We start from the raw sequence: 21,111 nt of genomic DNA on the forward strand, positions 1-21,111 counted from the left end.
CGAAGGAGCCCAGTGGTCGGTCCGGGGGACCGCGCTATCTGGCGTCTCCCCCGAGGCCCGGGCTGGTGCCTTCTTCAGCCCGGGTCCGCGGTCGCCGGGCGGTGCGGGGCCCTGGGGTGGATCCGCGGGGCGGGGCGGGGCGCTGCAGGCGCGCGGAGCTCCGCAGCCGCGGCCCGGGGGCGTGGGTGGCGAGATGCGGAAGTGCCGGGCGGCTGGCGGACGGGCGGGAGACGCAGCTCCGGAGAGCGCAGCTCGGCCCCGCCGCCCAGCCAGCGCTCCCGGGCGCAGCCACGCGGGCGCACCGCGGACAGGTAGGTCCGGGCCGCCCCGCGCTCCTCTCCGAGCGGTGAGCGCGGTGCCCGCTTACTGCCGACTCCTGTCCCCGACCTCGACCGTGGCCTGCGCCCTCGGGGCACCTGCCGAAGGCTGGCGGGGGACTGGAGTAGGGCGGGGTCCGCGTCCAGCTCCGCCCGGCACCTGAGCTCGAGGATGGGGAGCGCCCGGGCAGTCTGGCTTGGGCCACCGAGGGGCGAGGCCCCTTCCCCGCTTTCGGTGCACTCTGCACCCCTCTTTCCCAGCCACCCTCACCCTTTCGGGTAAGAAGAAGAGCTTCAAAGTGTTCGTCCCCCAGGATCTTAAGGCCAATGGCAGAGATTAGTGGGAAGATGGTGCCAGCCAGCGGCGCCGCCTTTGACTCGCACGGCCCAGAACCCCAGACGCTGGTCCTTCTAACAGTGCAGGATCCGGGCGCAATACTGCTCCGGCTAGTTTCTTTAGGTCCTGTCCCCGAATTTAAGAACGAAACAATGAAGAGTCAAAAGGTGAAGGAAAAGTGAGACTGGCGTGGCCGCCGTACGGGGAGGACACAGCGAGGATGGGCGCAGCCGGGTGTCCTGAGTCTTGAGAGGGGCAGGAGGGGTACCGGGATAGGGTGTGGGGGTGGGGGACTTTTCTGGCCTTGCGGCCACCTTGGGCACAGCAAGCTGGGGCGGGGGGCGGGGTAGGCGCCACCAGAGGAGGAGCTGGCCAGGGGCGGACCCTGAGCCAGCCCAGGGTGGCTCTGCGGCTGGCCCAGGAGGTGCGAGCTGCGTGCCCTGGGCGAGCCTGCGGGAGGGGCCGTGAGGGCCAGCCCAGGGCGGGGATCAGGGAGCAGGACCAGAAAGGACAGGGGCTGCGCCGATGGAGGAAGCTGGTGGCCCTAAGGAGGGGCTGCCCAGCCAGAGGCAGAGTCCAGCCCCCTTTAGCCAAAGGGCTCCGGGCGCTGGGGCGAGGGGCTCAGGCAGGACCCAGGAAGCCTGGGAAAGCACCTTCCTTGGCTGCAGGCCCTGCTTTGGGGATTCCCCCTGTGCCCCGGCCTTCCCCTGCTTGGCCCTGGGAGGAAGGCGAGAGAGGCATCCTGCCACCTCTTGCTTCCGCACCTGCTGCCCCAGAGCTGCAGCCTGTCCGGACCTGGAGGGTGCAGGGCACAGGGTGCAGGGTGTGGTCAGCTCACTGGAGGGGGTGGATTTAGGGTCAGGCCTGGTGCAGGGAACCATTTGCCCTCTCCCTGAGCTTGTGTGGGGTTTGCAGGGAGACATGTGACCCAGAGGAACCTGGAGGTGGTGGCAGGGGGCCTGCTGCTGGGCCCCTCCTCCTAGGACTGCTGTGGAGCTTCCTCTCCAGGGGCTCCCTGGTGCCCTCAGGGTTGTGGCTCCTCAGGGGCCTGTCTCCTGAGACCTCAGCATGCCCTGGGGGAGCTGTGGGCTCTCCCAACCCCAGCAGGGGTTCCAGGGCTGCCCTTCTGGATGCCTCATTGCCTGGCCTGCTTGTCCTCAGGTCCTCAGCAGCCCACACCCCTTTTGGCTTTTGGCGGAAATTGCTGGAGGACCTGTTGGTTTTCCCCATTTTCCAGGGCTCAAGTCCATAAACCTGGGTCTGGGCTGCATATGTTTTAGCCCAAGCTCCCAGAGCCCTGAGGAAGCAGACCTGTTCAGACGCTGAAATGCATTGGGATGGTCTGAATCAGCTCTAAGCCCTTCTCTGGGCAGGAGGAAGCTTCTGGGGGGATGGATGCTGCTTAGGGTAAGGCTCTTGTGGCCCTGGTTGCAGGCATCACCCCTTGAGGCGGAGACCCTTCTGTGGCATGGTGGACAGACGGTCCCTCAGCCTGGCTGGGCTTCTCCATACCCCTCCCTAAGAGTTCAAGGCTGCAGTGAGCTGTGATTGCACCTGTACTCCAGCCTGGGCAGCAGAATGAGACTCTGTCTCTAAAAAAAAATTAATAAAATAAAAATTAAAACCTTGCTCTGTATTAAACAGCAGTCTTGGGCCAGACGGTGGGACTCACCTGAGTCCTTGTCCCAGGCATCAGAGGGCAGAGGGCCTTTCTGATCTCCCCTCTGTACCACCCTGGCCCAGCTGCAGCCTGACAGGGGTCCTCGGGAAAGCTCACCCCTCGCTCCCATGTGGACAGAGCTTCCTCCTATCCACCTTAACTTAGCCAGAATTGCCTGCGCTGGTGACCAGCACCCCTCCATTCTAGGACCAGGCCTCTCAGAGGGCTGCAGACACAAATCCAGGTGGGTGAGGCTACTCCATGCTGCCGCCCACACCGAATGCACAAGGACCACCAGCAGGCTAGGGGCTCAGGGAATGGCCATGGGGTGCGAGATTGGGAATTTGGTCGTGGGGACCCACTTGTTAATTTTCTCTACGTCCCCTCCCTCCCTCACTCAGAATGAGTCAGGTTTCTGTGTTGTCCGGTCTGGGCACTTTCATTTCCCCTAGGGCTGGGTGGAGGCGAGGGCAGAAAGAGGAACTGAGCCCCCAGTCTTCTGAGGCCGGGGGGCAGGGCTGAAGTTTTCCACCTTTCCTGTCCCAGCCCCTGGGGCCAGGCAGGAGCTGGCCTTACCCTTCAGGGCCCTGGCAGCTGAGGTGGGCACTTCTGAGGGAGGCCTGCAGGGGGAGACTCTAGCAGTGTGGAGGTGGTGCGAGACAGGTGCAACCCAAATAGGTACTGGGCAGGGAATTTCAGGGGAAACAGAGGCTCCAAGCTGCAAGGCCTGGAAACACAGAGGCGTTCAGCTCAACTCTCTGTTCCTTACTTGGGGAGCGACAGATTTCCCTGTCAGGGCTGTGTTGTACAATGGCTCAAGTCCTTTCTGTCTGACTCTGGGCTCCCAAGGGCTATAGCCTTGGGCAAGGGCAGAGGAGGGACTCCCTGGAAGTGGTGAGGGACTGAGGGGAGGTTTCAGCTCTGGGCTGGCAAGGGGGTTTGGCAGGAGAAGAGGAGGAGGCAGGGGCTCCCGGTCAGCCTGACTCCAGGGAGGCACCCACAGTGGCCCAGGGGAGGGGGACTCTTCTTTCATGGGTCATGGGTTGGTGGCGGTTAGACCTGGCCTCTGTGTTTCCTGCAACTGTGTGCAGCACAGGCCCTGGTGGACGTCAGGGCCCCCCTAAGGGCTGCATGGATATGTGTCCAGTGGGAGGAAAAGGGGGGGGACCAAGAATCTAGGAAAAGGATGGCCCTAGAGGGGTGACATCTGAGCTTGGTGGCTACTGTCCTTGCTGGAGGCAGGCTGAGTTGGTTGGTGGGATTTCTCTAAAGATGTCGAGGCTAGGGGAGCTTTCTCCCCCAAGAAAGTGAGGAAGAAAGGAAGCTCTGAGAACTGAGTGTGGAAACCACCTCCATCCCCACGCTCTGCTTTGCCTAAGGCCAGGTTTCCTGGAAGCCCGAGACAGGATTCTTGTTGAGGGCTGGGTTGCAGGGTCTCCCAGTGGACCCAGGTGAGAACATCAGGGCAGAGAAACAACAAAACAGGGATGTGGACTCCGCTGGAGGCTGGTCGCAGCATGGTCCCATGGGAGCATGCGGTGCACCAGGTAGCCCGCCTTGAGGCAGGAGAGCCAGGCTTTGTCCCCAGGTGTCAGACAGGCACTGGCTGTGGGCTACCGGCCCCCCTCAGTGAGCAGCTGAGGGCAGTTCTCCGGCGAAGTGGCCGCTTGGTGCCCTTAGCAGCTGAGTGGATGCCCCTGCGTGGCAGAGGGGGCCTGGGAGGGTGTCCACCACATCCACTATGGCATCACTTAGCTCCTTCCCTTCCCCTAAATGCGAAATTCAGTCACCCCAGGACAGGAAACCCCATGGATGGAAAAGAGAATTGACTTTGAACACCTGGACGGAATAGAGAGGCTGTCCCTTATGCTTGAGGCTTGGCAGCCTGAGCGCCCCCGCCCACCTGGGGCGCCGCAGCTGCTGAGGCCCCTCTTGCTTTGTCCCGCAGACCCGCCATGAACCAGCCCACCTCCAGCGCCCCCGCCCTGCCCCGCCGCGTGCGGCTGAAGCCCTGGCTGGTGGCCCAGGTGAACAGCTGCCAGTATCCAGGGCTTCAGTGGGTCAATGGGGAAAAGAAATTCTTCTACATCCCCTGGAGGCACGCCACGAGGCACGGCCCCAGCCAGGACGGGGATAACACCATCTTCAAGGTAAGCCCAGGGCAGGGGTGAGCCTGCCCCTCTGAGGCACCCGCTCCCCAGAAGAGGAATACACACACACATCCACATACACATCCCACTCATTCACACTCATCTCCTCAAGGCTGGCCACTCTCCCAGCCACCTTGCTGCAGGTGACGCCAGGCCTGGATGGAGGGGATGCAGATGTAGACACAGGATACACCTTTCTAACCTGTACCCCAGAGCAAGGTGGGAACTGAGGGTCTCTGGGAGACCTTCCTGCACCTCCTCCTACAGACTGCTTGTTCTTGTCTCATCCTGTCACACATGAAGACATGTTTAGTGTCCACATATGCTAAAAGAAGCCAACAATTCACCTATAATCTTTTTTAATTTTATTTTTAATTGACATATAATTGTACGTATTTATGGGGTACATAACAATGTTTTGGGGGTTTGTTTTTGCTTTTAGAGATGGGAGAGTCTCACTATGTTGCCTGGGCTGGACTTGAACTCCTGGGCTCAAGCGATCCTCTTGCCTTGGCCTCCTGAGTAGCTAGGATTATAGGCGTGAGCCACCGTGCCCTCACCTGTAATCTTAATGCTAGGAGGCACCTAGTATAATAGTTTTTGCTTATATTTTCAGTTTTCCATGTGTGTGTGTGCGTGTGTGTATGAAATGCAAAATTGGAATCAAGCCATCTTTCTGTTTTTCACCCAATGTCAGAACCAGCTTTCCTTTCCCACACGTCTGTTTTACTTTTGGTGACTATGGAAATTTCCACTGAAGGGTTTAGCACAATTTGGTCACTTGGTCTCGTTTTTTGGACACTTCAGGTTGCTTTGAAAACCTGAAGTTAAAAACCACATTGCCATGTAGACTCTCTTAACTCTTACCCTTTATTCATCCTAAATTATTTCTTTGGGGTGATTTCCTAGAATTAAAAATTGCTGGGTCTGGATCAAAGACAATGCTTACTTTTTAAATTCTTTTTTTTTTTTTTTTTTTTTTTTGAGACAGTCTCACTTTGTTGCTCAGGCTAGAGTGATTGCCATGGCATCAGCCTAGCTCACAGCAACCACAAACTCCTGGGCTCAAAGGATTCTCCTGCCTCAGCCTCCCGAGTAGCTGGGACTACAGGCATGCACCACCATGCCCGGCTAATTTTTTCTCTGTATATTAGTTGGCAAATTAATTTCTTTCTATTTATAGTAGAAACAGGGTCTCGCTTTTGCTCAGGCTGGTTTTGAACTCCTGACCTTGAGCAATCCGCCCTCCTTGGCTTCCCAGAGAGCTAGGATTACAGGCGTGAGCCACCTCGCCTGGCCTGACTTTTTAAATTCCAGATACATATTTTCTTAGACTTTATACTTGATCTTTAGCTTTTCAAAGTTCTTTTGCTAATCCATGTCTTATTTTTGGATAGGTAATTCAGTCACACAATTAAAAATTACAAAGGCATAAAATAGTTTACAGCCAAATCTCTCCTTCCCATCCCTGTGGCCAGCCCCTGCCTCAGAGGCAATGGTGTTACCATTTTCTGGCTCATTCTTCCCCAGAGATTTTTTTTTTTTATTTCAGCATATTATGGGGGTACAGATTTTAAGCTTTCAATAAATGCCCATTTCCCCCCTCCCCCCACAAGTCTGAGTCTCCAGCATGACCATCCCCCAGATGGTGCACATCTCACTCATTATATATGTATATACCCGCCCCCCTCCCACCATTTCAACACCTCACTGATGGCAAAAGACAGATCCTCCAAACAGAAAATTAATAAAGAAATAATGAACTTAAACAAAACCCTGGAACAATTGGGTCTGACTGACATCTACAGGACATTCTACCCAAAATCCACTGAATATACGTTCTTCTCATCAGCTCACGGGACATTCTCTAAGATTGACCATATCCTAGGACACAAAGTAAATCTCAAGAAATTTAAAAAAATAGAAATCATACCATGTACCTTCTCAGATCACAGTGGAATAAAACTAGAAATCAACCGTAACAGAAACTCACATTTCTACACAAAAACGTGGAAATTAAACAACCTCCTACAAAATGATTACTTCATAAATGAAGAAATCAAGATGGAAATAAAAAAATTCTATGAAGAAAACGACAATGGAGAGACAAGTTATCAACTCCTCTGGGACACAGCTAAAGCAGTTCTGAGAGGAAAGTTTATCCCCAGAGAGTTTTGTGCATGTGCAAGCTAACATCGCCTATCCTTTCCCTCACTTTTCACAACACTGGCAGATGGATACATACTCTTCTGCACTTAATATTTCTGGGAGATTGCTACATGTCAGTATTTATGTAAAAAGTTCCCTCCACTTTTCTTGGGTGCTTCCCCGTGCTCCGTCCTATGGGTTGGCCCTAATTTAACCAGCCCCTCCCTGATGGACATTGCATTGGGTATTTGGGTCATTTTGCTTTTATAAATCGTGCTGCTGTAAATAACCTTGTATGTGCAAAATTTTGTATGGGTGCTTCTATACTCTGTAAGATAAATTCCTAGAAGTGGAATTGCTGAGTTAAAATGTAGAGACATTGGTAACCCTGGCCTCACCAAGTTGCCATCAAAAATAATACCAACAGCTGGAGTGTGCCGAGCTGTCCCATGTGCAGGCACCACTGTGAGTGCTGTGTGGGCGTCAACAGCTTGAGTCTTCACTGCCGCCCTGCAGGGTAGGCACTGTGAGGAGGAGACCCAGGTGAAGTGACATGGCCAGGCACAGGGCTGGGGGGGGGGACGAATTCCAGATTCAAGCCCAGCCTAGCTCCAGAGCGCTTGCCCCATCTGCCAGGCTACACTGTCCTCTTAGAGATCGCACCGGTTTACCCTCCCGCAGCAGGGAATGTGGATGCGTCTCACAGCACCTACATCTCTCGGAGCTTGTTGGCACCCTGAGAGTGAGGGCAGGACTGCGCCCCCCAGTGCTGCAGATGAGACCTTCAGCTCAACTCGGCCCAGCCTGTGGCCCACGTTCTCCCCACACAGCAGGGGCTCCTAGGGGACAGGAGGCGGCTGGGGCTGGGGCCAGGGAGAGGCTTTCTGCGGCCAGCTGTCCTCTCTTCCTGCCCCAGGCCTGGGCCACGGAGACGGGGAAGTACACCGAAGGGGTGGATGAGGCCGATCCAGCCAAGTGGAAGGCCAACCTGCGCTGTGCCCTTAACAAGAGCCGCGACTTCCGTCTCATCTATGATGGGCCCCGGGACATGCCGCCCCAGCCCTACAAGATCTACGAGGTCTGCTCCAACGGCCCCGCTCCCGCAGGTATCAGGCCTGGCCCCACGTGGCCACCCAGAAGGCTGTGTGAGGCCCCAGCCCCCAGCCATGACCTCTCGCTGCAGGCAGGCCCAGTGGGCCGTGGTCCAGGACACACTGCCGGGGTCATGGGTGGGTCAGGACAGGCTTGGCATGGGATCAGGGACCCGGGTCCTTCCGCCTCATCACCAACTCCTGGTGGCTGTGCCCTTCACCTCGTCCTGTGCTTGGGCAGCTTTGGAGGGGGCAGAAGCCACAGCTGGAGTCCTGGGGAGCCTTGCTTCTCCTCTGCCATTAACCCCTTTCCTGTCCTGCTCTTGTCTCCGCTGTGCAGAGTCCCAGCCTGCTGAAGATTACGCTGTTGGAGCAGGAGAGGAGGAGGAGGAGGAAGAGGAAGAGGTGAGTGTGGGGCAGGGAAGTGAGGAGGGGCATTTTTCCCAGTGTCTTCCTGCACCGTGGGGGGTCCTGGGCAGGGGCTCTCCGCAGCCCACCCCCCTGGAGCCTGCTGCCCTCTCTGGAGCTCTGGGATTCTGAAGGGTGTTGCTACCCAGCGTGTTCACTTACTGTCCGGCCCTTGCAGCAGTGAGAGCTTGCGGCATTACTGCCTACAGAGGGCAGGTGCGGAAACTGGAGCACTGGGAGCTTTTATCACCTGCCTGGGATGGCCGAGCTGGGACTGGAGGCAGGGTCTGGCCTTGGCTAAGCCGAAGCTGGGGGAATTGCCTTGTGGTTCTTGTGTGTTATTTCCCCAGTATCACATCAATTTAATCACCAGGCACAGTGGCTCATGCCTGTAATCCTTTGAGAGGCCAAGGTGGGAAGATCGTTTTTGAGGCCAGGAGTTCAAGACCAGCTGGGGCGACACAGCAAGATCCTGTCCCTAAGAAAATAAAATAATAATTAGCCAGGCATGGTGGCACGTGTCTGTAGTCCTACCCACTGGGGAGGCTGAGGCAGGAGGGTTGCTTGAACCTAGAAGTTTGAGGTTGCAGTGAGCTATGAAGATGATGCCACCACACTCCAACGTGGGCAACAGAGTGAGACCCTGTCTCAAACAAACAAACAAATAAATAAATAACCTGCCCTACCTTCTCCATCTCTGATCTCTTCCCTCCTCTTCTTTTCAGCTTCAGAGGATGTTACCAAACCTGAGCATCACAGGTGTGGCTGGAGGTGGTGTGGTTGGGGGTCTGGTACATGAGAAGCTACAGGTACCATAGGTACCTGGGAGGAGGGCGGCAGGGAGGCTGGGGAAGGCCCAGGGCTGGGAGTACATGGGCTTGGGAGGCAATTTCTAGAGTGGCATCAACAGCTGTGCACCCCGGCCCTCTGCAGAAGCAGTGCCGCCTGGCCCCGCCATGGCCCCCTATTCTTTACCTAAAGAGGATGTCAAGTGGCCACCCACCCTGCAGCCACCTGTAGTGATGGGCCCCCCTGCTCCGGACCCCAGGCTCATGGCCACTCCTCCTGGTGTCCCTGCTGGCTTCAGGGAGCTTCTGCCAAGTGTGGAGCCTGGGCCCCTGGCTGCCAGCCTGCCCCCTGCAAGCGAGCAGCTCTTGCCCGAACTGCTGATCAGCCCCCACATGCTGCCACGTAAGGACCCAGCAGCTGGGCAGGGGCTTTGGGGAGGGACTGCAAGGAGGGTGGAGGATGCCAGTCCCCCTTGGGTGGAGGACAAAGTGGGAGAACTGCCAGGGCTGGGTTTGGCTGCTGGGCTGCAGGATGGGGAGGCGTGGGGCTCATACAATCCCTGCCCCACAGTGACCGACCTGGAGATCAAGTTCCAGTACAGGGGACGGCCACCCCAGGCGGTGATCATTAGCAACCCGCACGGCTGCCGACTCTTCTACAGCCAGCTGGAGGCCACCCAGGAACAGGTGGAACTCTTCGGCCCCGTGAGCCTGGAGCAAGTGCGTTTCCCCAGCCCCGAGGACATCCTCAGCGACAAGCAGCGCTTCTACACAAACCAGCTACTGGATGTCCTGGACCGTGGGCTCATCCTCCAGCTGCAGGGCCAGGACCTATATGCCATCCGCCTGTGCCAGTGCAAGGTGTTCTGGAGCGGGCCCTGCGCCTCAGCCCATGGCTTGCGCCCCAACCCCATCCAGCGGGAAGTCAAGACCAAGCTCTTCAGCCTGGAGCATTTTCTCAATGGTGAGGGGCCTGCTGTGATCCTCCTGGCCTCTTCTCGCCCAGTGGCACAGTTCTAGCCTCTGACTAGGGATCTTGATCTTGATGCAGAGCTCATCCTGTTCCAGAAAGGCCAGACCAATACCCCACCGCCCTTCGAGATCTTCTTCTGCTTTGGGGAGGAGTGGCCTGACTCCAAACCTCGAGAAAAGAAGCTGATTACCGTACAGGTACACCCCCTACCCCCTACGCCAGCTCTGCCTTGGGTGACTGTGGGGACTCCTGGAGCTAGGCCCTCGCCCCAGGACAGAGGCTCAGGGCTTTCTGGGCAGCGTGAACTTGGCTGCCAGAGACAGTCAAGGCCCAGGGCTAGAGAATGCAGTCCATCACCTGCCCCTGGTGGGGCCCACACACACCCTGCATGCAGCTGGCAGCCCTGCCATGGGTCTCCCTGTCCTGTCTCCTCTTTGCCTCCCAGGTGGTGCCCGTAGCAGCTCGGTTGCTGCTGGAGATGTTCTCAGGGGAGCTCTCTTGGTCAGCTGACAGTATCCGGCTACAGATCTCCAACCCAGACCTCAAAGACCGCATGGTGGAGCAGTTCAAGGAGCTCCATCACATCTGGCAGTCCCAGCAGCGGTTGCAGCCTGTGGCCCAGGCCCCTCCTGTGGCAGGCCTTGGTGCTGGCCAGGGGCCCTGGCCCATGCACCCAGTTGGTATGCAGTAACAAGCTGCAGATGGTGACTGGCCCGGGCTTCCTGGGTGGCTGTGCAGACCGATAAGGAGGACCCCTGGTGGGCACCTGGTGGCTGTGGCATCCTACCTCTGGGTTTCCTGGAAGTGGACTTGGTGGAGGAGGAGAGGAAAGAGGCCTGAGACCCATGTTCTCCTTCCTGGGCCTGCCTCTCCTGTGCTCGCTCTGGTCTGGTCTGCTGGGCTCTGGAGAAACTCAGCCTGCAGCCCTGTGAGCGGGGAACCTTGGGGCCTAGTTGTACAGGACGAATGGCACCAGGGTGGCCCACTCTTGTGGCTGCTCCATTTCATTTGGCAACAAGAGCCAAGGAGTGTTGTGGGCTGGGTCCCCCCAGCAGGGACTCTGCAGGGCACGGCCCGACTTTGGCATTTCCTGGCTTGAGCCTCAGTTCCTCATCTTCCTCCCTCCTGAGGCAGATACCAGCACAAAGGTATCATACCAGATACTTAAGGCTGGCAGCTACCCCACATCTTGTGAGTCCAAGAACATGGGGTAGAAAGAATGTATGCATTTTTGGATTAATAAATGTTAAAAACAGACTCAGCTATTTCTTTACTTTTTCCAGTACCAGTTGCTGTTTCCACTACCAGACCCTATTTGGGATGCCAGGTGGCCCTCTCCCGGAACACCCGCCCCAGCTCAGGTGCTGGCACAGGGAGGGCCTGCATTCCAGGCTGATGAGTCAGTCACCTTCCTAAACCTCACCTGGCCAGCTTTGCTTTCCAGGAGGAAGCTAGCTGAAGCACAGGTGTAGACTGTTAAATGTGTGCAGTCTAGAAACCTGGCAAAACCAATTTTCCCATAAGAAATGGTGTAGAAGGGCTAGTATTGCAGCTGCGTTTGGGACCATTATAATCTGTCATGCTCATGTATATTCATGTGCTATTAAACATATTAGGACAATACATGCAAATGGTAGCTCACCTTTTGAATCTGGCTCATAGTTGTAATTTTCTGGCCTAAACAATTTGTTGTTATCTTTCTATTATGGATGATTTTATTTTTATTTATTTATTTGTTTGTTTTGTTTTTGAGACAGAGTCTTACTCTATTGCCCGGGCTAGAGTGCAGTGGCGTCAGCCTGGCTCACAGGAACCTCAAACTCCTGGGCTCAAGTGATCCTCCTGTCTCAGCCTCCTGAGTAGCTGGGACTACAGGCATGTGCCACCATGCCCAGCTAATTTTTTAATATATATTTTTAGTTGGCCAATTAATTCCTTTCTATTTTTAGTAGAGACGGGGGTCTCGCTCTTGCTCAGGCTGGTTTTGAACTCCTGACCTCGAGCAATTCACCCACCTCGGCCTCCCAGAGTGCTAGGATTACAGGTGTGGGCCACCATGCCTGGCCCTATTATGGATGATTTTAAACATTTGTGAAATTAGGGAGAATTATATGAAATATGTAGCAACTTCAGTGATTATCAGTCTGCAATCTTTCTCATTGATGCTCCTTCTCTACCCCTACCTGAGATTATGTTGAAGCAAATTCTGGGCAAAGCATTTTATGTATAAATATTCAGCATGTATCTCTGAAAGACAAGGACAATTTAAAAATTAAAACCATTAAGTCATATCTTCAGTGGAGGGAAGAAATAAAATAAAACCACAAAGTCAATGTGAAGAAATTAATTTTTATCAAATATTCAGTGTTTAAAATTTAATTGGAAATTTTATTCCCTTTCAATTTAACTGAAAAAAATTGCATTGTTTCCAATCACATATTGTGTTAAAACATATTTTGTCTCCTGTATTTTCTTATAAATTATTACTTAGATCTAGATTTTAGAGGCTTGACTGGATTCAGGTTTTTCTTTTTACTACCTATTACTGGGTATTCGAGTTGTTTTTATCATTAGTTATTATAAATGAGGCAGTGAATAAACAGGCTTATGCATACTTTTTTATTTAGAGACAGGGTCTTGCTCTATCTCCCAGGCTGGAGTGCAGTGGCCTGATCATATAGTTCCCTGTGACCTTGAATTCCTGGGACTTGTGCCTATTTTTTGTCTTTTCATATTTTTGCCAGTGTATCTTTGGGATAGATGCTTAGAAATGGGACTTTTGGACCAAGGCATAAATAAGTATGTAATTCTGCTAGATATTGGTAAAACCCCCGCTATGGTTTCCATGTTTGATCCCTCCAAACCTCATGTTGAAATTTGATCCCCAATGTTGGAGGTAGGGCCTAAAGGGAGGTGTTTTGGTCATGGGGACAGATCTCTCATGAATAAATTAGTGCCCTCCCTCAAGGGAGAATTCTCACTCCATTAGTTACCTAAAAAACTGGTTATTAAACGGAGCCTGACACCTCCCTCTTCTCCTTTCTTCTCCAAGTGATCTTAGCCCCTTCCAGCTCCCCTCCTGCCTTCCGCGTTGACACCCTCACCAGATGCACTCGCCCAATCTTGAACTTTCCAGCCATGAATTGTGAGCCAAATAAACCTCTTTTCTTTACAAATTACCCAGCCTCAGGTAACACTTTAGAGCAACACTAAAGGGACTAAGACGACCCACATAAATGTACCATAGTGTCTGGCCCCACACCTTGCCAAGAGCATATTGTCACTGCTTGAATTTTTGGTGACTTGTGAGAAATAGTATCTCAGTGCCATTTCTCATTATGAGCAAGGCTGAGTAGCTTTTCATATGGTTAAGTGGCCTGTGCAGATATTTTTAAAAAAGAAACAATTTTAGAATAGTTTTAGATTTACAGAAAAGTTGCCAATAGAGTTCCTGTATAACTCACGCCCAGTTTCCCCAATTGTTAACATCTTACATGCACCATAGTACATTTGTCACAACTAACAAAACCATATGGATAATTATTAACTAGACTCCATATTTTATTTGGATTTCATTAGTTTTTGTCTAATATCCTCTTCCTGTTCCAGGATCCTCTCCAAGATAACATATTACATTTCCTCATCACATCTCTACCTCCTCTGGTCTGTGAAAGTTTCTCAGACTTCTCGTTTTTGATGATCTTGATGGTTTTGAGAACTGGTCAGTTGTTTTCTAGAATATCTGTCAATCTGGGTTTATACGATGTGTTTCTCATGGTTTTTATATGGAAGACCACAGAGGTAAAGTGTCACTCCCAGCACATCACATCAAGGGTACATACTACGCACGTGATTTGTCACTGTTAATGTTGACCTTGATCACTTGGCCCAGGTAGTGTTGGATAGGTTCCTCCACTATAAAGTTACTCCCCTCACACCACTTTTCTATACTGTACACACATACAGTTTCAGAATAATTAACCTGTATCCCCTTAAGAAACTTTACCAACTAGAGTACAGGGCTTAAGTACAGTTCCCTGTGTCTTTAGTTTTCAATCATTTACAAAGGTTAGCACCTTTTCTCTCCATGGGCCTGTGCAATTCTATTTCCTCTTGACATTGAAATTCGTTGTTAACACTTTAAGATTAGATGTCACCTGATTTCTAGCTTCTCTCAAAAAACTGGCAAATATGAGAACATTGTCACACATTCCAAAATGGCAATAATCAGCTGGGACTTTAGATGGGGAATGTTCTCCTAGTTCAATACAGTCCTCTCCCAGCCACTTCACTCCTGTCATCACTCAAACCCTTGTCCCTGAAGGCAAGACTTTGCAACCTTTGATGAATGGTGAAGCAGAAAGACTGAGAGTAGGTGAATCATGTAAGCTTGGAAGGCCCATGTGCACCACGTCGCCACTAGTGGACTAACTTCCCCAGTACGGTGGTGGTTCAGTAGCTGCCAAAAATATTCCTTGGGTTTCTACTTTTGGTTTCTTAAAAATATAACAAAAACAACAAAAACCTAGCTGTCATATTCTTTAGTTTCCTACATTGTAGCAACCAGTTGTGGATGAATACCAGCCAAAACAAGTCACAAGACAAAACAAATCCCAGAGGTAAAGGCAGGAGAGTGCATGCTGCAATTCACTGCTCCCTAGCCATGCTACGCTCCACTTGGTAGCAGCATTTGACTGCTCTAGTGACCTGTGTTGAAGCCTGATGCTCATGGCCCTGGGGATGGTCACATCCCTTTAGGACCCAGTACTGTTTCTCTCTATCCGTTCTTCCAAGCTCCTCCTTCCCAGTAGGTTTATCCTTGCATCCAACTAAATATTTTCTTTTGACTCCTTCCTTTTATTCAGCTTTTCTTTGACTTAAAGAACCTACCTCCTTTTAGTCTTTGTAGAGTAGGAGAGGATATTGATGGCTTTTCCCATTTTTGTTGAAGGAGCATTCTTGGAAAGCAACTTTCTCATTTGCTGGTATCTATCCCAAGAAATCGGGAATATTTTGTTGCATAATCTTGGATTTTGAGGGTCTCTATATTTTGGCTTTCATATTGTAAAATGATTCACTTACACCAGGGCCACACAATGTGAACATTTACACTGAATTCATGAGGTGCTGATACCATTCAAAAGCACAAGTTTCTTTATGCCTTATGTATACTACATTGGCGATTTTTGGAGACAGATTCTCGCTCTGTTGCCGGGGCTAGAGTGCCATGGTGTCAGCCTAGCTCACAGCAATCTCAAACTCCTGGGCTCAAGTGATCCTCTTGCTTCAACCTCCTGAGTAGCTGGGACTACAGGAGCATGCCACCACATCCAGCTAATTTTTTCTATTTTTATTAGAGACGGGGTCTCACTCTTGCTCAGGCTGGTCTCAAACTCCTGACCCTCAAGTGATCCTCCTGCCTCAGCCTCCCAAAGTGGTAGGATTAGAGGTGTGAGCCACCGCGTCCCACCCTCATTCTGTTATTGATCTTTATAATTCCCTTCAAACAGATACATACAAATTACAAGTTATTGTTTTTCTAGTATAGCCTTGCTGGGAATAGCCCCAATGGGTGATTTGTGTTTCATATAATCATGACCTAAATCACTTGGCTAATCCAATCCGGAAACAGACAATTCTGTGGGGAAATGACTTAGATAAGTTCAGGTGCAGTTAATTTTCCTGTGCACATCCAAGAAAGACACTCATTCTACTTCTACTAGAGAATGCCATGCAGGAACAAGGTTATCTACATTAGGGGACCTAATCCCAAACAATTTCTTTTTAAATTAAAATTTGGGTGGGTATCCTTGCTATGCCAAAAGATAGTAAGACTGATACAGAGTAGCCATTTCAAATAATCCATAGGTTTTACAGTAAGCAGTGAGGTTTTGACACCATTAACAAAATGGGATTGTTTTCAAAACTCTACCTGAAAACTATGTTTTTGGTATTAACTATGACAATGCATTCCACAGGCTATTTTTCAGTAGCTAGGGAGTGTTTTAGTAAGCCTTCTACACATTTTTTTGGTACCAGACACAACTTCGTGTGAGAAAAGGCAACTTTCTTAAATAGACCAAATTCAACTGGTTATTGCAAGAACCTACAGCTGGACAAGACTTAAAGGTTTTATTGTTTAGCCAGAACATGTCCGAGATGGCCAGGTAATGTGCTGACCCCTGGAATCTGATAATCTCACTCTAAACACTCTTTCAAGTTTTTTTCTCCTTCTAATAATGCCTCTTTAGAAAGTAAAACTCTGAGTCCTACTGATATCATGCTGGAAGGCTTGTTTTTCACCAACTCCAAATATTGTTCTATAGCTTTAGGATTCAAGCTCAGTAGTGAAAAAGTTAAAGTGACTTGGCAAAGAAAAGGCAGATAAATGTTTTTTTTAACAACATTGCCAGATGTATTACATTAAAAGCAGCTTTGCAGTCAAGGTTACAAGCTCAAAGCCCAATTGCCATGACATACCGTATGATCCCATTTATATAAAACTTAAGAAAATGCAAACTAATCTATAGTGACAGAGGGCAGGCTAGTGGTGACGTGGGGATGGATGGGGTGGGGGTGTGGGGAGGGGTTACTTGGAAGCTCAAGGAAACTTTTGGTAATGAAGAGCACGTTCACTATCTTGATTGTGGTAATGGTTTCACAGTACAGTGTATGTCAAAGCTTATCAAATTGTATACCTTAAATACATGCAGTTTATTGTATGTCAATTACACTTCAATAAACCATTTATTTTTATTTTTTGGAAGAGTGTCTCAACCTGTTGCCCAGGCTGGAGTGCAGCGGTGTCATCATAGCTGCTGCAGTGTCCTACTCAGATCCTCCTGCCTCAGCCTCCCAGAAGTAGCTGGGACTACAGGTGTGCACTATCACGCCTGGCTAATTTTTCTATTGTTTGTAGAGATGATGGGGTCTTGCTATGTTCTCAGGCTGAAAGCTTTTTTTTTTTTTTTTTTTTAAAAAAGACCAATAACTCCATAGGTAAGGGAGCAGTCTACTTGGGTAGCCATGATGGAAAAAATCATACCACACTTCTATTTAACATGAAGGAATGACCCACTCTTTCCCACTGAGGCTACATAAAAGGGTCAATTATACCATGCTGAGTTTTAGGGTGAACTGGAAGAATAAAGCAGCAGACCGAGCCAGTTCCCTGAAATACGAAGGGTCTGTAGCATTAGGGCAGGTGGCTGCCTTTTAGACTCTGTACCCAGGTGTCTATCGGGTAGCAATTAAGGCTGCTCACATTTAGGTATACCATAGTCTAGCTATACCATTTCAGAGCTACAGGGCAGTGAATGAAAGAACAAAGAAACACTGATTAAATTTTTAAAAATTTATTGTCTTTTGTTGTTGTTGTTGTTGCTGTTGATTTGTTCTTGAGATGGCTACAACACCAGACAGAACAGTGCCCTCATACCTAATGGCTGCGCAGGGCTACACTGCTTCCAAACATTAAGGTCTGTTTTGGGCTTCCCTCTTCAGCCTCACCCCTCATGAAGTCAAATAGTTGCCACCACGCTTTTTAGTAAAATACAGTTAGCCCTGTAAACATTTTTGCCTTCATATTCCCTCACCCTTTCCCCAATGTCTATGGGTGAATAATTCACTAAGGGAAAAAATATTTTAAAAACTAAAACAAATTATACATTTATATCCTACCCAACCCACCCTAATTTTGGCTCTTCTCTCCAAAGCCGATAACCCAATGTGGATTGGAAGTGGATTCAGAGACTGAACAGGATCAGGGTCAAATAAACATGGATTTGACACTCGAGGGCCCTGAGTATCACCCATGTGACCATGATAGAAAGCAGAACAGGCCCCTTGCTTACTCCTCATCTGAGTACTCTAAAGGTGGGAAGTAACCGTTGCAGAGGGTGGGAGAAGTTTCTACTTACTTATGTTAAAAAGAGTGGGGGGAGGGACATAAGGAAGAGGACAAAACAACAGAAACCCTAACAGATGATCTTGACCCTTTTCTTCCAATTGCAGCTATTTAATTCATTTGAATCCCCACATTTTCCCTAAGTAAATGTTTAGTTTCACAGAAAGTTTGTACTTTTGTTTTTCTGTGTGCACACACGCACACCAGTGTGTGTATGTGCATGTGTGCGTGCATGTGTCATTGGCTACCACGCGAATGTTTCAGTTCTGGTTTCAGTTTAGTTTTCCTTTTTTTTTCTTTTTTATTTTCTTAAAATTATTTTTCCTTTTAGAAACAAGTTCACCAGGAAACCAGCTCCCCTCCCACCATACTGGACAGGCCACAGTCATCATTTTAAAACCGCGCTGATTTTCCCTCACACCCCAAAACAGGAACTCCTCAGGATGGCCTCGGAAGGCTGGAGTCTCTCCCTGTCTGGCAGGACTCCCTGGTGGCGGTGAAGGCCCCTCTGCCACAACGGAGGTTTCTGATTGTGGGACACAGTCTGGTTTTTGTTTCCTTCCTGTCTTCTAATTAAAAAAGACATTCCTGACAAAAGAGATAAGATAGTCAATAACTGTGCTCCAGAAGATAGCAAGCATTTTATAAAATCAACCGAAAGGCAGAAGTTTCTATACTTCCTCAGGCACCTCATTCTGGACTCAGCTGTAAGAATTCAGTTAAAAAAAAAGTTGGATTTCCTAATTTGTAGGCTCAGGGGAGCTACTACTTTAATGAGATACCATCTGCAGTGTGTTTCCAACACTGAGTGTCCTGTAGAGACAAGGGACAGATGACATGTGGGGAAAGAGTGAGCCAGTAGGTCCAAGCCTCTCATTCCAAACCAACCAGAAAAGCTCTGCTCCAGTCTTGTTAAATATTGGGGCTTCATGTAAGATTTTAATTTGAAAGGCTTTGCCTACTAACAAAATTTTAAAAACCACTGGTATCACCGATACAGACTCTTATCGAAAGAGTACCACATAATAAAAGTACTGAGTAGAGTGGTTAATGTGAGGACTCTGGTACCAGATGTCTACACTTGAATTCTGGCTCCAATTATTGTGACATCAGGCAAATTGTTAAATATCTTTGAATCTCAATTTCCTCATTTGTAAAATGGGAATAATAGTAACTAACCCAGAGAACTATGAGGATACCTTAGTTAATACATAAAAAAGCACTTTGAAACTGGCACCCCAATTCCACTACTCAGTCCTTTCTTTCCTCAGCTAAGCTTCTTGTTTCGCTTCAGAATCAGGAGACAGGAAGAACATTGAGAAGGCTGATGGTCTGGAGCTAGCAAAAAATGCTATTCCTTGCCTATACAGGTTGAGCACTCCTAATCCAAATATCCAAAACTTTTTAAGTGCCAACATGACACTCAAAGGAAATGCTCACTGGAGGATTTCAGATTTTCAGACTAGGGATGTTCAGCTGATATGCATTCTGCAAATATTCCAAAATCTGAAATTCAAAACACTTCTGGTCCCAAGCATTTCAGATAAGGGATATTAAACCTGTACCTCCTGCACTAGTAAAACCTGGCATTTCAGCATATAAACCATAAAAGTGATAATAAGCCCTTTGGTCATTATATCTGGAAGGTAAGTTTTAGGAGATTGGTGCCATGTATCACAATCAAATTTAGGTCAGCACTGTTTTCACCAAAGTAGCCAGGTTAAAAACATTTGTTTGTTACCATGTACACTTACCATCCTAGAAGTGTTTCCTCTAAGGGGAAGAGGGAAGGAATTTTTTTAATGCATTCTGCAATAGTTACTTTCTTATGGAGGTAAAAATGGGCATCCAAAAGACAATGATAATTATCTGGCTGCACTGGCCCCCAAAATATCAGGGCTCTGTGTAACCTAGCATTGAGCAGTTAGATTTTTAGTTCTTCTGTTGCCTCTAGCTATAGGACTAGTCCCATGATGGGCACTATAACCTATCCCCATTCCCAAGCATCCCTGATAGCTCAAGGAAAAGCTAGGAACTACACACCACTCACCTGGGTGACAGGCACAGTGCAGGAGTGTGAGCTATCGAAACAATCTGGTGAAGTCTCGCAAGGCCCAGCAGACTTGCTTACATTCCTCAGCACTGGAAAAGAAAAGGTAGGTTGTTCCTTGACTGAGGAGAAAGATACAATATGCTAAAAAAACAACTGCAACACTGCCGCACTGTCCCAACTCTGCCAGGAGCTCTCCCCATCGTCTCCTGATCTTGCTTCAGATTATTTCTGTAACTCAGGGTAAAAATGAACTATTACATCTGAGAACAATTATAAGCCTAGTGGTCCTTTAAGAGTGGACTCTGGACAAACTGCCAGGGTTTGAATCTTGGCTCCACTGTGTCCTTGGGCAAGTTACCAACCTTTCCCTCAGTTTCCTCATCTATTATCAACCTCATAATGTTGTGAGGATTAAATTTGCCCATGTGGAAAATGTCTGTGGTACAGAGTATACAAAGCAGTATTCAATAAATGCAGGCTGCTACAACAATGCTTTGTTGAAGCCCCTGACACAAATTTTAAAAAGCCAGAATCCTTAAGGAAAAAAGCAACCCAAGGCTCTAATAATTTTAACGTTACGAGCTGAGCTAACTTAGATATTCTGGTTTCCTCATTCTCTTCCAAATGCAAATTTTGTTTACAAGGCCCAGTCCAGCAACTAAGTCTATCAGTCATCGATTTTCTAGTTGAACAGGGTTGCCTCCTGAGGGAGGAGGAAGAGATAAGGCATGTAGAAAGAGAGGAGGAGGAAGCAGGACCTTGTCTTCAAATGCTGAGGTAACCAGTTGGTATGAACAGACCTGTATTTTCTGACCCCATTTTTACAAAAGGCCCCCTCTTTGCCCAAAACTGTCACCAAGAAACCAGTTGATGCCATCTTCATTCTTTTGAATCTGTCTTCATAATAGATTTGCTAAATGAACACGAAGCTAAGCTAAAGCAGTGGATAAGGAAGTTCTTCTTAATATACTCATCCTTGTAGCCCTCTCCCTGAATCAGAAAACTCAGGAACCAGGGCCTACAGCCTAGGATCAATGTACAAGAAAACTTGCTTTTCATCTTGTAATGGTTACCAGAGGAAAGAACTGCTATGAGTGATCCGACAGAAAGAGATCTGAGCTATCCCTCTTAGAAGCCTACATTCCGATTCCCCCTCCTTTCATTATAAGGTCTGAAACATCATTAAGAACTTTGATTTAGACCCCATGACTTCATCAAACAGAACATTCTAGATACTGTCTTCTAGTCTGTCTCCATCCTAAAAATGTAATGAAAATGAG

At 49.3% G+C, this 21,111-nt stretch overlaps 2 protein-coding genes across 2 annotated transcripts in view; one reads left to right on the forward strand and one right to left on the reverse strand.

Annotated features, from left to right (window-relative positions):
* Nucleotides 1–180: 180 nt before the first annotated feature.
* IRF5 (interferon regulatory factor 5) lies at nucleotides 181–11,129 on the forward strand. The gene is made up of 9 exons (XM_012789179.3): nucleotides 181–311; nucleotides 4,263–4,464; nucleotides 7,529–7,718; nucleotides 8,044–8,108; nucleotides 8,837–8,870; nucleotides 9,045–9,302; nucleotides 9,471–9,863; nucleotides 9,951–10,069; nucleotides 10,318–11,129. The coding sequence occupies exons 2-9, from the start codon at nucleotides 4,270–4,272 to the stop codon at nucleotides 10,561–10,563; spliced, it is 1,500 nt and encodes a 499-aa protein (XP_012644633.3). The 5' UTR covers nucleotides 181–311; nucleotides 4,263–4,269; the 3' UTR covers nucleotides 10,564–11,129.
* A 6,082-nt stretch (nucleotides 11,130–17,211) lies between these two features.
* Nucleotides 17,212–21,111, reverse strand: part of TNPO3 (transportin 3) — an 87,895-nt gene continuing 83,995 nt past the window's right edge. Inside the window, exons 22-23 of the mRNA XM_012789181.2 lie at nucleotides 19,829–19,920; nucleotides 17,212–18,366 (exon numbers count right to left, since the gene is read on the reverse strand). Of these exons, the coding sequence (XP_012644635.1) occupies nucleotides 19,860–19,920 (61 nt within the window). The 3' untranslated portion in view covers nucleotides 17,212–18,366; nucleotides 19,829–19,859. The remainder of the gene's footprint in view (nucleotides 18,367–19,828; nucleotides 19,921–21,111) is intronic.

Source organism: Microcebus murinus, chromosome 9 (assembly GCF_040939455.1).
Source record: "Microcebus murinus isolate Inina chromosome 9, M.murinus_Inina_mat1.0, whole genome shotgun sequence".
NCBI lineage: Eukaryota > Metazoa > Chordata > Mammalia > Primates > Cheirogaleidae > Microcebus > Microcebus murinus.

Coding starts and splice junctions, on each gene's coding strand:
- IRF5 (XM_012789179.3), top strand. CDS start 4,270: ATGAACCAGCCCACCTCCAGCGCCCCCGCCCTGCCCCGCCGCGTGCGG. Junction 4,465..7,528: donor GGGATAACACCATCTTCAAG/GTAAGCCCAGGG, acceptor TTCCTGCCCCAG/GCCTGGGCCACGGAGACGGG. Junction 8,871..9,044: donor ACCAAACCTGAGCATCACAG/GTGTGGCTGGAG, acceptor GGCCCTCTGCAG/AAGCAGTGCCGCCTGGCCCC.